This window comes from Pantherophis guttatus, chromosome 4, assembly GCF_059756535.1.
Source record: "Pantherophis guttatus breed Tessera chromosome 4, ASM5975653v1, whole genome shotgun sequence".
Classification (NCBI taxonomy): Eukaryota; Metazoa; Chordata; class Lepidosauria; order Squamata; family Colubridae; genus Pantherophis; species Pantherophis guttatus.
The window spans coordinates 151220246-151237409 of record NC_142066.1 but is presented as its reverse complement, the minus strand read 5'-3'; the positions used below and the strand labels follow the sequence as shown (position 1 = coordinate 151237409).

The window sequence follows — 17164 nt, the reverse complement described above, 5'->3', positions numbered from 1 at the left end:
CAGTCACTCATGCCCTTGTCACCTCACAGTTAGATTATTGCAACGCGCTCTACATGGGGCTACCCTTGAAGAGTGTTCGGAGACTACAGTTGGTCCAGAATGCAGCTGCGCAAGCTATTGTGGGTGCACCTAGATGCACCCACATTACACCAATTCTCCGTGAGTTGCACTGGCTCCCTATTGGCCTCCAGTCACAATTCAAGGTGTTGGTTATTACCTTTAAAGCCCTACATGGCTCAGGGCCAGGCTATCTTCGAGACCACTTTCTATCGCATAGCTCCCACCAACCGGTAAGATCCCATAGAGTTGGTCTCCTCCAGGTCCTGTCAGCTAAACAATGCCGGCTGGCGGGCCCGCAGGGGAGGGCCTTCTCTGTGGCTGCCCCAGCTCTCTGAAACCAGTTACCTCCTGAGGTCCGGACTACCCCCACCCTATTGGCCTTCCGGAAAGCAGTGAAGACCTGGCTTTTCCGGCAGGCCTGGGGCCGTTGATCTCGCTGTTCAATCTTGTGAGATCCGGCCATGGATGGTGTGCATGTGTTTTAATGTTTTTAAAATGCTTTTATAATGTTTTTTTTAAAAAAATATGTTCATTGTTTGTATTATTTTTGTTGTAAGCTGCCCAGAGTCCCTTGGGAGTTGGGCGGCATAGAAATATGATTAATTAAATTAAATTAAATTAAATTTTTAAAAACTAAGCTAGTGTTAAATCTTCAGCAAAACTAGGTCTTCCATCTTCTGGCCTGTGAAGCCACATCAAGTAAGGAAATCTTCTAGAAGAGAATATATGTAGCTCAGAGTTGAACTGTGGAATCCTCAGTGCTCTCTAAGCTGAGTTGTTTGCTTGCAGATATTTCATTACCCATCTATGGTATATCATCACAGATCAAATCCCACACTGGCTAATACTGATGACGTTACTAGCTGGGCAACGAAATGTCTGTAAGAAAACAACTAAACTCAGAGAGCACCAAGGACCAAGAGCAGATGACACCAAGCTAACAGGAATAGCCAACACTCCGGAAGATAGGCTTAAGATACAGAAGGATCTTGACAGACTTGAACATTGGGCGCTATCTAACAAAATGAAATTCAATGGTGAAAAAAAGTAAGGTTCTACATTTAGGCAAGGAAAACAAAATGCACAGGTACCGTATATGTGGTACCTTGCTCAATAGTAGTAACTGTGAGAGGGATCTTGGAGTCCTAGTGGACAACCATTTCAATATGAGCCAGCATTGTGCAGCAGCTGCCAAAAAAGCCAACACAGTTCTAGGCTGCATAAACAGAGGGATAGAATCAAGATCATGTGAAGTGTTAATAGCACTTTATAATGCCTTGGTAAGGCCACACTTGGAATACTGCATCCAGGTTTGGTCGCCAAGATGTAAAAAAGATGTGGAGACCCTAGAAAGAGTGCAGAGAAGAGCAACAAAGATGATTAGGGGACTGGAGGCTAAAACATATGAAGAACAGTTGCAGGAACTGGGTATGTCTAGTTTAAGACCAGGGGTGACATGATAGCAGTGTTAAAATATTTGAAGGGTTGCCACAAAGAAGAGGGAGTCAAAGCTATTCTCCAAAGCACCTGAGGGCAGGACAAGAAGCAATGGGTGGAAACTAATCAAGGAGAGAAGCAACCTAGAACCAAAGAGAAATTTCCTGACAGTTAGAACAATTAACCAGTGGAACAACTTGCCTGCAGAAGTTGTGAATGCTCCAACACTGGAAATTTTTAAGAAGATGTTGGATAACCATTTGTCTGAAGTGATGTAGGGTTTCCTGCCTAAGTAGGGAGTTGAACTAGAGGACCTCCAAGGTCCCTTCCAACTCTGTTATTCTACTCTACTCTACTCTACTCTACTCTACTCTACTCTACTCTACTCTACTCTACTCTACTACTGTACTGTACTGTACTGTACTGTGCTGTACTCCATTCCATTCCATTCCATTCCTCACAGAAATCCTGTGCACGGTTATTTTGACATTTCAGTGGAGCTTGTTTTCAAGTAGACACACAATGGGTTCCACTCAAAAGACTCTGAAGTCAAAAAGGTTAGTTTTTAGTTGACATCTAACTCCTATGGCATCCATCAGCTGGCAAAATATGGATTCTCAGCCTCAGTTCCCTCTCTTGTTTGTGCAAACTAGGGACAATAATATTTCTCTGCAGAGTAGGAGAATTGAAAGTGTCATTAGCCTACAAAGTGTGACAAATGTTTGGACGCTCACAAGTGCTATATCAGTCCCAAGCTACAGTCCCTTCCATTTTTTTTTAAAAAAAAAATTAGGAACCTGTACTTACTATTTTTGAGGTAACACAACAGACAGGTGTTGGAGACGGTGGCTTGGCAGCACCCTGCCCTGGAGGCAGGCTAAACCTTTGGCCAGTATCTGGAGGAGAAGAGGGGGTGTGAATCCGTGTTTCCAGCCTTTCCGGTTCATGTCTGTAGCATTCAAGTGGAAATGCCGGCTGCTTGGTTCCCTGGGTGGGAGTTGATGGTGAAGAGGAAAGCCCAGAAGCTAAAAATGAAATACAACAGAACAGAGCAGGTTAGTCCACCTCCACCTTCACATTGAGTAAATCATCCAGGTTTTTAAAAAATTTTAACACCTTGCTCTCAACACGTCCCAATTGTGCTTTTCTTGGTTTTTTTCTTTGAAAACATTTCACATCTCACATCCAAAAAGCTTCTGAAGAACTGAAGAAGCTTCTTGGATGAGAAGCAAAATGTTTTCAAAGAAAAAAAAACAAAGGAAGTCCAGTTGCCTTTTGGAAAAGCACAATTGGGACAACCATTATCTGGATGACTGAGCTACTTGCTGTCCCCAGTTGATTTTCACCACATCCTAAACCCAACTGTACACATCGCATCATGGTTTGGTGTGCCATGAGGATTGCTTAGAAGGAAAATCTATTATGCTCTTCTCTTACAAACTTAAATCAGCATAAACCTTTGGCATGGCATACAAATTTAATAATAAAAAAGAAAGAAAGAAAAGAGCCTCTCTCTATTTCTCCAATAGTGGAAAAATCAGGAGATGTATTTCAAGAGTGAGCCCATTCAGGAGTAGGTTCCTCAAATGCCTTAGAGCAGTGTTTCTCAACCTTGGTAACTTGAAGATGGGTGGACTTCAACTCCCAGAATCCCCCAGCCAGCGCTGCTGGCTGGGGGATTCTGGGAGTTGAAGTCCACCATCTTCAAGCTTCCAAGGTTGAGAAACACTGCCTTAGAGGTAGTCCTTGTCTTACAACCATTTGTTTAAGTTACACTGGCTCTGAAACAAAAAATAGATTTATGACACACTTAAGACTGTTGCCACATCCCTATGGGTCAGAGGATCAAAATTCAGGGACTTGGCCATGGGCATGTATTTATAATGATTTCAGAATCCTGGAATCAGCTGACCTTCCCAGCCAACTTCCAACTAGCAATGTCAATGGGGGAAGCCAGACTTGCTCAATGACCATATGATTTGCTTAACAACTGCAGTGATTTGCTTAACGGCCATGGCAAAAAAGGTCATAATCGTGGGTGTAACCATTTTCCTCAGCAACATAAATTTTGGTTCCAATGATGGTTGTAAGTCAAGGACCACTGGAGAGTACTTCTATTGAGGCAGATCCAGAACCAACTTGTTGGTGTTCCATTCACATAATTAAAACCTCCCTTGAAAAGTAAAAAGGCCTCTCTCCTATTTTGCAGGCTGCCTGTCTTAAACTATGGTAAGATTTACATTGACTTTTCATTTATGATCACAAGCGGACCAAATACTTGTAAACTTTTTAAAAATATTATTTTCAACATTGCCCCCACCCCCACCCCACCCTTTTGCCAATACAGTATCTAGCTTCCTAGCTGTATTTATGGTGCCACTGCTATCCAACAAGTCTTCATTTTGAATTGGCCTCTCTATTTTGGAATTTAGCAAGTGTCTTTGATGATGGCTCTTTGCTTTATTGTATTGTCCCTGTATGAGTGGTATCTGCTGAGCAGTTGTGGGTTATGAAGATACCAATGCAAATGGATTTGCCACCTCTCCCTACCTCAAAAGGGAGCCAGTTTGGTGTAGCGATTAAGATGCTGCCCCAGCAGCATGTGAATTCTAGTCCCACTTTAGGCACAAAACCTGGCTGGGTGACTTTGAGACAATCACCAGGAGAAGGGGATGGTGAGTTCTGGTCCCATTTTAGGCATGAAACCCAGCTGGGTGACTTAGAGTCAATCAGCAGGAAACAGTGAGTTCTACTCCTGCCTTAGGCACAAAAGCTAGCTTGGGTGACTTTGAGCCCATCAGCAACAGATGGTGAGTTCTAGTCCTGCCTCAGGCACAAAAAACAGCTGACAGTGGGTACTAGTTCTGCCTTAGGCCTGAAAGCAGGTTGGAGAACCTTGGGTCATTCACTCTCAACCCAACCACCCTACAGGGTTGTTGTGAGGAAACTAGGAAGAATTATTTATACAAAGCAATGAAAAGGCAGGATAAAAAAATTATTAAAAGCTTTCAAGTGAAAAGGATTTCGGCAGTAATTCTCCATTCTCCGTTCCTACCACCCTTCTAGGAAAAGAAGCTTTGCAAAGAGAAAATACCAGACTGTCTTCCATCTGCTGAGTGGAATAAGTACGTTTGGATAAGTAATCGAAAAAGGAATTTTGTTTGAAGAGTTAAAACAAAGCTTTAAAAATGTACCAGCAGCAGTTTGGGCCAAAATCATGAAAATGCTCACCAGATTGTTGAGGAGGACACTTCTTATTTTAGATGTTGCCATGGAAAAGGGGATGCTTCTACGAAGTTTTTTTAAAAAGCCCCAAATGGGCTTTGCTTAAGTAGATTTAAGAAGTGGAAGGCTTTCAGACTACACAAAGATGGGTGTAACGTTGTGGATCCATGGGGAAATAGATCACAGGATCCTTAGTGTATGGGACCTGAGTTATAGCTCAGACTTGTGCTCTCTTTTAAATGTCGATATACTATAATCCTGCCTTTGAAGGAATGAAGCCTTGCCAGGAATGGAAGGGAGTGAAAACAGAAGAATTGAAAAAGAGCATGGAAGAAAGATTGGGGGGTGGGGAGAGATAAAGCATATAGACAAGAATGGAGTTGGGTTACAATCTCATGGAAAAGAAGAATTGAAAAGCAAGAAAGAAGAACTTACGTTGTGTGAATGGAAAATGATGGCCTTTAATATGGTAACCCATTAGTTTTACGGTCGCTATGAATCCCTCAGTGCACTACCAGAGGACATGGCAAGCCAAGAAGAATGGCCAACATGTTATGGTTGGTTGGTTGCTTTTACTTTTTTGTAGACACCGGCACCATGTTTCCCCGAAAATAAGACCCTGTCTTATATTTTTTTTGAACCCTGAAATAAGTGCTTGCTCTCAAAAGCCTGATTGGGCTTATTATCAGGGGATGTCTTATTTTAGAGGAAACAGGGTAGTCCTTGACATACAAGCATTTGTTTAACGTCCATTTGAAATTACAGCAGCACTGAAAAAAAACACTGTGACTGGTCTTTGCAGTAATGACTATCGTGTGATCAAAATTTGGGCACTTGGCGAGTGGCATGTATTTTGCAACAGTTGCAGGTGTCCAGGGGTCAGGCGATCACTTTTTGTGAGCTTCCCAGACAGCTTCCAATAAGCAGAGTCAATAGGAAGAAGCCAGGTTCACCTAACAACTGCAGTGATTTGCTTAATAACTGTGGCAAAAGAGATTGTAATATTGGGTGTTACTCACTCAATAATCACCTTGCTTAGCAATAGAAATTGTGATCCCAGTTCCGCTCACAATTCGAGGACAACTTGAAGTGATGGTAGAAAGAATGTGACCCAATCACAATCATGTTCAATCACATTATCAACATGCCTGCAGGCGTTTTAAAAGGACTGGGTCCAAGAGAGGTGCTCCAGCCTCCCACTGCTCTAAAGGACAGGAGAAGAGTTAATCATAAACCAATTTCCCTATCCAGGTATGTCTGAATTGTAGTCAGTGCTGGGTTTCACATATTCTTATCAGTGGTTCGCCTCGTGCATGCATGCGTGCCTCCTGCACATGTGCCCAGCCTCGAAAGTGTGGCTAAATAGGATGGCATTACACTGGGACAGGTGGGCAGCGCATTGCTGCTACTGATTCTCTTGAACCGGTACAAACCGGCTGAACACCACCTCTGATTGTAATACATTCTTCAGAAAAAGGATTTGGAACAGAGGCTTTGAAATGCACAAAAGTGCAAGTACACTGCCCTTTTTAAAGCAACTGCATCTTATTCAAAGCTCCTGCAAAGCCTGGGAAGTGTGTATCAGGCTCCAGAAGTCAAGAAAGACACACACTGTGGTGGGTTGCCCCCGGTAAGCACTGGTTCTATAGAACCGGTAATAAAACTGGCGGGAGGCTCCGCCCACCGACCCTGACGTCATCAAAACGCTTCTGCGCATGCGCAGAAGCTCGCACGCGCACGTGGCCCCGGTGCAAACCAGTAGTAAAAGTAAGTAGAACCCACCCCTGGACACACAGTGTTACTTTTAAACTCTTTCCTTTATTGTTCCTCACGCACAGAAATCTTGCCGAACTATAAAACAACCCATTTGCATCATTAAAGATCTGAGAATTGCTAGGGTGGAGCCATTTTAACTCTTTCTCCCAACCAAACAATCTAAACTTTGCTGTCTCTTTGTCCTCTGGAATGCAGTCCCTCCTTCTTGGGAATCCAGACAAAATTTCACCATAAGGGAACAAGGCTGCTTTAATGAGCCAGCTCTTTAAAGTAGCTGCATCTTTTTCTAGGCTCACATAGATTCCTGAAATAATATATAATGACTCTTTAAGAAATGCTGTGTGGATATTTCCACACCTTCGAAAGCATATCTCCGGAACAATATTTGAAGTGCCCAGCTCTAAAATTCAGTACTTATTCTCAAATAACATTGCTGGCTCCTATTGCTTGCTTCCAAAGAGATTTAATACGTTTTCTTTCTCCCAAGATGTCTTTTAAATATAACCTTTTGTTGAACACATCAAGTGCACAAGCTACCGATGATTAAAATGACCACTAGAAGGAGAAATTGCTGCATCAGCCCTGATTGCTACAACTGGTGGAATAAAATTGCAACAAGCACTAATGGAGTAACAAATCAGTGGAATGGATGTCCGATAACAGGCTGTGCCAAAATAAAAATAACCAGACACGCAGGAGCCAAGCCGCACCATCTGCAGTGTACAGTAATCAACATACCAATAAATAAATATAAGACAGTAAGAGGGATTCAATAAGCGATCATCATACAAATTGCTTTTTTGGAGCGTTTGGAAGCTATATCTATCTTTCTCTTTGACACCTGAGACAATGCTGAGGAGAAGCAGGCTTGGAAAGTGGCAACTTTCAGATGAAATAGCTAAGGGGAAAGCAAACTGGGTATACAGGAAGATGCTGAATGCATTTTCCAGAATTTCTGCACACCTGCTGTACGCGCACGCATACACACAGCGAGAGCATTTAGGCATGGCTTTCTTGATGCTGGCTCAGTGAGTTGCATAAACCTACCACATGATTTACAAACTACCGTTTGTGGCATATGACTGTTTTTCAAGCTCTACCATTTTAAGAAATCTTAAAAGAGTTGAAGTCTTCGCATCTTAAAATGTCAGAGCTGATAAAACAGTGGCACAGGTTGTTGTGCACACTATGTCCAAAGGAACGACGAGTCTTTTGGACCTCTTTATTCTTTGGCAGCCAAACCTGGACAGCAACATTTAAAAGGTACAGCACGGCAAATATTCGGACCTAGAATAGGCAGCCCTCCGCCCTTGACTGTGGGGCAAGGAGTAAATAGGCATTAAAAACAGGGAACCATGGAAATGATGAATTGCAGATAAAACAAGAATTAGAAATAGACCAGGAGTTGCAACAAAGGAAGTAGGAGGGGAGAACCATCCAATATTGATGGCGATTCCTTTTAAGCTTTTGAAGATCAGTAAGAGGAAGGGACTTGATAAGCTTGCCTCTGCCTCCCATGGCAGAGGGGGCCAGGTGCCACAGCTACTAAGGCCCTGTGTTGTGTTATTGCAGTGATGGAGATTTAGCAAGATGCAGATTGATGGATGAACGGGGTCTCATTGGAGTAAATACAGGTTGTCCTCGACGTACAACCACAATAGAGCCCAAAATTTCCATTGCTAAACAGTTGTTAAGTGAATTTTGCCCCATTTTATGCACCTTATTGCCACAGTTGTTACACGAATCATTGCAGTTGTTAAGTGAAACATACAGTCATTAAGAGAATCTCTTCATAACTTGAGGACTACCTGTAATTATTCCTCCATTGCATAGGATATTTTTCTCCAATCTAGAAGGGCAATTCTTCTCTGCCTTATCATTAGCCAATTAAAACCACAGAATGCCTCCCTTAAGCTCACACATCCCTGGATTCTGTTGACATCAGGACAAATGTTGAGACAGCCCAACCTTGACTGGCTGCCCTCTCAGCTTGCCCCTTGACACAGGAGCCTCTAACTTTCTAACTAGCTATCTCACGCTCTGTTTGTGCTGAATATGGCAGCAAACTTTGGCTGACTTTCCTGGGGTTTATCCACTGAACAGAAAATTGGGGTTCTTCTGATCCATCTTTTGCCCATTTGAAGACATCAGAAGAACTGTATTGATGGAAGATTTATCTAGTCCAGGGATCTCCAAACTTGGTACCTTTAAGACGTGTGGACTTCAACTTCCAGAATTCCCCATCTACTATGATGGACTGAGGAATCAATCAATCAGTCAATCAGAATAGAGCTGAGAAGGGCCTTGGAGGTCTTCTAGTCCAGTCCCCTGCACAAGCAGCAGATCCTACATCATTTCAGACAAGTGGCTGTCCAAGTCTTTTCTTAAAAACCTCCAGTGATGGAGCACCCACAATTTCTGGAGGCAAGCTATTCCACTGGTTAATTATCCTACTGGTTAGGAAGTTTCTCCTTAATTTCAGGTTGCTTCTTTCCTTGATTAATTTCCATCCATTGTTTCTTGTCCTGCCTTCTGGTGCTTTGGAAAATAGGCTGCCCCCTCTTCTTTGTGGCAGCCCCTCAAATACTGGAATACTGCTAATATGTTCTGGGAGTTGAAGTCCACAAGTCTTAATGCTGGCAAGTTTGGAGACCCCTGATCTAATCCAGCATTCTGTTCCTGCAGGACCAACCTGATGATAAAGAGAAACCTTCGAGTGGAGCCTGACCCTTGCTGATTTCAACAGCATCCCATGAGTAACTTGTCACTGGTTCTTTCTTGGATATTTCTTCAACTTCTCTGTCTAATCTATAGATAGTCCTTGATTTATGACCACAATTGGGACCAGAATTTCCCTTGCTAAGTAAGATGGTTGTTAAGTGAATCCCACTTCATTTTACGATCTATTTTTTCATAGTTAAGCGAATCACTGCACTTGTTAAAAGAATGATGCAGTCATTAATTGAACCCAGCTTACTTCATTAACTTTTCTTGTCAGAGGCTGGCTGGGAAGGTTGCAGATGGAGACCACATGACCCAAGGATGCTGCAATCATTGTAAATATATGTTGCCAGGTGCCCAAATTATGATCACATGACCATGGGATGTACAATGATTATAAGTACAGGTACTGGTTGTAAGTAACTTTTTTCAATACCATTGTAACTTTGAGAGGTTACTAAATGAATGGTTGTAAGTCAAGGACTATCTATGTAGCTTTAGGATTATCTGAAGTTGTCTAATGTTTTGGGCACCAGCCAACTGTATTCAACAAGCTTCCAAACCAAGATGGCCATTTTCCATCCTTTGATAGCAGCTGTTGAAGGTATCTTGTCTGGGATCCTGGAAATATTACAGAGCTATCAAGGCTATCAAGGATCAGATGTGGCCTGATCTTCAATGATCTCGTCCAGCTCATTCCTAATATCTCAGTTACCAATCTGTTGTGAACTCACAGCAAACCTCAGAATTTAGCTCTGGACCATGTGTACAGATTTTTCTTTTATCGATCTCAAGTGGTAATAAATGAGAACAAATTCCTTATCATGAAAGATAAGGAAAAATATTCTTTTCCCTTCAGAAGGATTCAGGGCACTTTTCGTTCAAATGAGAATGGTAGGCTTATGCTTCAAATTCTGCTTCTTTTGTATGTGTGTCACAACACTCCCACACCTGTACAAAAAAAACAGAACTTGTGTTGCCACAGCAGAATTCTGCCTTCATCTTTTGGCAAATGCATGTTTTTCCACACTAGGTTTCGTTTTATAGACCTCTCTCCAGAGGCTTCTGCAAGAGGGTGTCCAAGCGATGGGGGAAGGGGCAGGATGAAGGCACAGATCTTGTGGATCCGTGCCTACCCGTGTCACATTCCAGTTTCTCCAGATCTGCACCACCAAATCCTTTCGTTTCCATGTTGGTCCTTGCCTTTTCTCTGTGAAGTTGCTTGTTAGTCAGACTTTATCATTTATTTTTCTTTTGTCCAGAAAGAGCCTTATTTTCCCTGAAGATTATGTAGAAGGCTACTTCCCACCTTCTGAGACCAGCAAAGAAATAAGGTCTACCTACTGTGAATGCTTATAAAACAGCACAAAAGGCTCAACGTGAGTGGTGGGTCCTTTCTGGGGGGGTCTTTCACGATCCCAGACAGAAAAATCTGTCATGAGGTTGGGTCAGGGCAAGGGTTCGGGGTACATCTGAGTGAGAAGTAACAATTTCTGTCTCTCATGATCACCTTCTACTTTTCCTTCCAGCCACATTTTGTGTATATACAAACATATATTTGAATTTCAGTTTTAAAAGCAAACAGTACCTAGATTTGGCAATGCCATTATATGTAGCATTTTTCATTTATTTATTCTTTTTAATATTTTTAAATTTTTTATTTCCAAAGATAAAATACAAACTCCAAAAGAAAAAAAAAAGGGGGGGGAATCAGAACAAAAGTAAACTAAAAAAGAGTGCATAAAACAGAAGAACATACACATAGATTGCCCCCTTGCAAAGCAGGTCTACAATTTATGAATGTCTATAGCTCTATTTACCCATCCAATTTGAACTATCGTCCATCATGCTCCATTTATGACCGATGTCATGGCGTCTACAGAGCAGCACAAGCTGATCCGCAAAGTATCTTTGGAAGAGAAACTGAATGCAATAAACATCGGTCATACTGATCTCTACTCCTTCTCCTTAGGAATGGCTCACCCATTGCTGGCATGAGGAAGGGAACTGAAATCCTACAGCTGAGTGTTCCATTTCGATATCAACTTGATATGGATGGTGCCTTTATTAAGCAGAAGTTACGTCAATCTAAAACCCACGCTTGTAAGCCTTCGATTTACAACCACAATCGAGACCCAGAATTTCCATTGCTAAGCAAGATGGTTGTTAAATTGAGTTGTGCCCAATTTTATGACCTCTTTTTGCCCTGGTTGCTAAGCAAATCATCACAGTAGTTATATGAATCATGAGGCTGCTCAATGAATCTGGCTTTTCCCATTGATATCCCTTGGCAGAAGCCAGATAGGAAAGTCTCAAAGAGCGATCACCTGACTGGGACATTGCAATCCTTGCAAATACATGCTAGCTGGCATGCGTTCATATTTTGAGTGCACGTGACTGGGAATGCAGCATCCTAAGTGCAAGGACTGCTTCTTAGAACCCTTTATCAGTGCTGTTGTTAACTTCAAACCGTCACTAAATGAGTGTTTGTAAGTCAAAGAGTACCTGTATGTCCTGAAAAGAGGAACAATCTCTAGTTGACACCACAACATATCAGCATGTATCTTTTCTGTCCAGAAAACCCAGGGTCTTTAATTGGGAAGAAATTTTACAGTTATGGATTTGAAGGCCAAGACATGTATAGCACTGGAGTCTAGCACACTTATCTGTGTCTTCTTCACCTAAATACCTCTTTTCCAGTGGTGGGTTCCTCCCGGTTCGGCTCGGTTCTCCTGAGCCGGTAGCAGTGACGATATGACGTCACCGAACCGGTTCTGCCTCCCCCGCCCCCCGCACTCCCCCCACCCTCCGCGTTATTCTTACCTTTTATTTGGCCCCACCCCCAATCTATTGCTGCCTCCTGAGTCCCAGGCTGATGGCTAGAGGGAAAAAACCTGTTTAAACTCTTGCCATGGGGCTTCAAAGGGCCGCCCTACATCTGATCAGTGGTAAAAGAAAACAAATGAGTAGACCAGTGCCTGCAAAAATACATGAGTAGAACAGTGCCTGCAAAAAATAAATGGGAAAATCGGTACAGCTCTGCAAGCAGTTAAACGCCTGGTAGACCAGTACCTCTGCTAAATCCTAAATAATTGTCACATGACCATCAAGCCATGCCCACAAAATAAGCCACGCCCACAGAACCAATAGTAAAAAAATGTAGAACCCACCCCGGCTCTTTTCCCAGGGGGCAGCTGAAGAAGGCCACCAAATGAGCCCAAGATAAAGTAAGCTGCTTTAAGGGGTTGCCATCAACCATGGTGGTTGCAATCCAGTTTCCTGAGTAGCATATTTTTTTCCTTGAATCCAAAGCATTACACAACATCTTGATTTTTTTCCCCTAAGAAGCTAGTTTGCTAAGTATCAGAACTGATTTGCTCAAGATGGAAAGTTCCACTATGTAAGCTCACACCTGCAACTGAAACTGTACAGCCCAAACACACATCATGTCACCTTGATGATCACCAGCCAGCGTTAAAATAGTCTTTGGGGAAATGTTTATCCTGATACTCTAAGACTGCTAATATAGCTGTGGGAAAAGTAAAGGAAGAACTCCAAATGTTTCTTCTTCTAAAATTTCAGAACTGCAGATAAAACAACTAAATAAACTGTGAATACTTGTGAGCTGTGAATTGGGTTTGTCTAGTTCAGGGGTGTGAAACTCGCATCGTCAAGGTGGCATCACATGACGTATTGGGACCCTTCACTAAACCAGGCGTGGGTGAGGCCAGCGCATGACGCATCTGGCCCACGGGCCTGGAGTTTGACAGCCCTGGTCTAGTTTAATGAAAAGAAGGACTAGAGGTGACAGGATAGCAGTCTTTCAATATTTAAGGGGCTGCCACAAAAAAGGAATCTATTCTCCAAAGCACTTGAAGGTTGGACAAGAAACAACAGATGGAAACTGTTACGTTAAACAGTCTGAACATTAAAGCGCCTAATTTAACAGAAAAAACTCCCAATTTTAAGACAAACTGTCGCTATTTGCTGAAGAGAAAAGAGTCTGATCACCAGCGACTGAGTGAAAAGACTGGGCATGCGCAGATGAAGGGGGAGTGACCAGGCTATAGAGGAAGTTTGATTGGCACTCAGTCGATCCAATAGGACTGAAGATTACCCAGCACTAGGAATGTCAGAGCAGCGATGCAGGAAAACTGAGGAGAGTAACAGCAAGAACAATTAATCAGTGGAATGATTTGCCTTCAGAAGCTGTGGATGCTCCAACGCTGGAAGTTTTTAAGCAGAGATTGGACAACCATTTTTCTGAAATGGTATAAGGTCTGCTGCTTGAGGAGGAGACTGGATTAGAAAACATCCAAGGTCGCTTCCAATTCTTATTATTTGCTAATTCTGTATTTTCAGCACAATAAATCTTCAGTTTCCAAATTTTCCAATTTCCCAATTCTAAAAGGATGTACTAGAAATGTCTTCTCCTAATTAAACCATGGGAGCCTGCTATCGATTCCCTTCCAACACTGCATAACCTAAGATTTCACAGTGGTGTTCTCAACAATTTCTTAATAAGTTGGCTGGCTTCACTCAAAACACTAAACTACAGTGTTGAATTGAGCTCCTGGTCATCAAGAGAGGTAATTAATAACAGGAGGAGGAATGCTTAAGAGTTCATTGTCAAAGACCCACAGATTGCACCACAGACTGTAACATAATGAAATAGAAGGTATGCAGTATCAAGAAATCTGCATTGCGCTCAAGATTAAGTGGGAAAAAGAATGTTTTAATGCCACTGCAGAAATAACATTTAGAGAAACAGGTGTATTGGGCTAAGGTGATCAGGCTGCAAAATAAAATGCTAAAGAAAGGATTTCTCCAGCATGGGATCCAATTTGCAGTAAGCAGACTTGGTGGTTGGTGCTGAACAGGCGCCAACCTGAGAATGAGTCAACTAGAGGCTAAACTACAGATGAGGAAGAAGAAACCTATGTGGGAAAATGGAAAAGGATGCTGATGAAGGGACGGGGAAGGGACCAGGGGAGTGTAGAATAGCACTTCCCAATCTCGGATACTTTAAGATGTATGGGCTTCAACTCGGACAATTCTCCAGGAATCCTGGGAACTGAAGTCCACATATCTTCAAAGTTGCCAAGGCTGAGAAACAATTTCATCTATTATAATATGTCCCAAAGTTATTTTCTAAAGCAATATCATTATTTTGTTCCACCATCTCTAGCTTTTCTTCCTAGAAATAGCCTGAACCATTACTTGTATTACCAAACAGGTAATACAATTAAAACAGGAGTCCCCATGCATCCACAGGTGGGATCCAGGCAGCGTGCAAATCCATGCCTCTCACACTCTCAGTCCGTGAAAAAACTGCCCTCCATGGAACTAGTCCCTGGTGCCCAAAACGTTGGGAACTGCTGTATTAAAACAGCACACAGTCTGGTTTTGCAAGGTATACAAACATTCCTTGACTTACAGCCACTACTGAGCTCAAATGTTTTGTTGCAAAGCAAGATATTTGCTATGAGAATTTTGCCCCATTTTAGAACCTTTCTTTTGCCACAGTTGTTAAGTGAATCACTGCAATTGTAAACACAGTTGTAAAGTGAATCTGGCTTCCCCATTGAATTTACTAGTCAAAGGGTCCCAAAAGGGGATCATGTGACCTTGGGACACTGCAACCGTCATAAATATGAACCAGTTGCAAAGCATCTTAATTTTGATCACGTGACATAGGGATGTTGCAATTGTTAAGTGTGAAAAACAGTCATTAAGTCACTTTTTTCAGCGCCATTATAAATTTGAACAGTCACTAAATGAACTGTTGTAAGTCAAGGACTACTTGTATTAGGGGCTTGATTTGTTTCCTTGGGTCAGACCTGAATTCGGCAACTCCCACTTTTTCCTTTCTGGTCGGCGTAAAAGAAACAGCTGCAAAGAATAAATCCTGCCTGTTAACGAATACTGAACTCTCCCAGGAGGCATGAAAACAGCTGGCGGGAGAAGTGGGGTCGAGGGGGGGGGAGGAAAAATGTTGGCTCATTCCCCCAAGGAGGTGAGAAGGAGGGGAAGAACGAGCACAGGGAAGGGTTACTGATTAAAACAGGCAGGGGAACAAAGGCCAAGCAGGCATTGGATTCCTGTGGACAAAGCAAATAAAGGTTATTTTGCTTAACTCTGCAGAGCGGGTTTTCAAAGGTCGCCCCACACTGGGCACTGTGTTGCATGCACGCATAACAAGAACCAGATGTTCACGCTGCTGCTGAATCATGTAAAATTCAGTCGTGCAGGACCAATCCAAAAAGTCAAGATGGTGACCATAACCATGGCTGCCATCTTGATTTTTTTGGGGGGGGGACGATGACCCTGCTGACCACTTTTTGATAGATATTGTTCCTCATTTTGCATTGCACTGGGACCCATTCAGCCAAGTTCCTTCCTGCATGCAACACCACTGTGAAAATGAAAGTGAGATCCAGTTAGTAGGAAAAGGTGTTAAACCAAAATCAGTTCTATTCTGCCAAAGGAAACGAAGTGGAAGAACATCTGTACTTTCAAAGTCTGTTTTGCTGGTTACAGTAGATTCCTATACCAGTGATGGCTAACCTTTTTGCCATCGCGTGCCAGGAGCGGGAGGTGAGGGGTTGCGCACACGCGTGCCGACACCCATAATTCTATGCGCCCCGCCCCCGCGCATGACCCCCCCTGTTCCCCCCCACTCCTGGCACACGATGGCACAGTAGCCCGTTTTTCTCCCTCCCCAGCCTCCAGAGCCTTTCTAGGAGCTTAGGGAGGGTGAAAACAGCCTTCCCCACCCCCACCCCCCAGAAACCCTCCAGAGGCCGGAAATGGTCTCTGGAGGCTGGGGAATGTCATTTCGGGCCCACTTCCGGTGGGCCCGAAAATCAGCTAGAGCTGAACTTGCGTGCCTACCGATATGGTTACACATGCCACCTGTGGCACGCGTGTCATAGGTTCGTCATCACAGTCCTATACTTTGCTAAACTACAACAGTCTGTGCGTCCTTGGTGCTCTCTGAGCTTGATAGTTTTCTTGCAGACTTTTCATTACCCAACTAGGGAATGTCATCAGGGAGAAGGGAGCAGGATTTGCCCTCTGTTTATATAAAGTGCCTTCCTATGCTAGTGTTGGTGGGAATGTTGTTTTCTTCTTGGATTAATGCCCGACCCACAATCAAGCAGTAAACAATATCCCAATTAAGGAACTACAACTCAGACAACAATCAAAGAGTAAACAGCAGCCTAATCAAGATACTACCAAGGAGAAAGCAACCCAAAATTCTTATTTATTTTTAAGTGAATCACTTAACAACTGTGGCAAGAAAGGTCATAAAATGGGGCAAAACTGATTTAACAACTGTCTCGCTTAGCAACAGAACTTTGAGCTCAATGTGGTTTTAAGTTGAGGGTTATAATTTAAAAACAAACAAGAAAACAGAAAACAAACTGAAAGGGCAGACTTGATGGACCCTAAGTCTTTTTCTGCCATAAATTTCTATGTTTCTAAGAGTCGACAACAACACAATGGCACTTAACTAATCCCTACCCCAAATAGCTGAAGATGTGGAGGTCTCAAAAAATAAGATTTGTGTGGTGGCTGGAAAAAAAATGGCTAAAGTAACACCTGTGTAACCCCGATGTAAATCGGGGGAAGCCAGTCCAGAGGGAGGGAAACACATACAAATGTGCGTTTATGAATTTATTCCCCCTTGCACAAAGGCCCAGAGCAAGCAAAACGGCCCTTTTATTGCAGTTTTATTTTTGACCCATACACGTCGACGCCACACACAGCCACTGCAATTATAGAATCACAACTGGATGACGCCACCCTTGCCTGGACCCCAGTATCAGCCTCTCGAGTGTGACAGACATGTGCCTGTCAGCAAGGGCAGGCGGGAATCAGCCAGGACTTACACCTGCTTGCCAGCCTTGCTTGCAGCCAGGGGAAATCTACGCCCTGCCAC

General features: G+C 43.0%; 1 protein-coding gene and 1 long non-coding RNA gene across 7 annotated transcripts in view; one reads left to right on the top strand and one right to left on the bottom strand.

The window, feature by feature from the left end:
• Nucleotides 1-15061, top strand: part of LOC132709512 (uncharacterized) — a 38823-nt gene extending 23762 nt beyond the window's left edge. The window contains exons 3-5 of the long non-coding RNA XR_015734130.1: nucleotides 4564-4622; nucleotides 10482-10598; nucleotides 11192-15061. This is a non-coding gene — a long non-coding RNA (uncharacterized LOC132709512). The remainder of the gene's footprint in view (nucleotides 1-4563; nucleotides 4623-10481; nucleotides 10599-11191) is intronic.
• PRKAG2 (protein kinase AMP-activated non-catalytic subunit gamma 2) overlaps nucleotides 1-17164 on the bottom strand; it is a 238371-nt gene that overhangs the window by 80144 nt on the left and 141063 nt on the right. For all 6 annotated transcript variants that reach the window (XM_060683390.2, XM_087893091.1, XM_087893090.1 and 3 more), the window contains one exon: nucleotides 2305-2522. In XM_060683390.2, the coding sequence (XP_060539373.1) occupies nucleotides 2305-2522 (218 nt within the window). The remainder of the gene's footprint in view (nucleotides 1-2304; nucleotides 2523-17164) is intronic.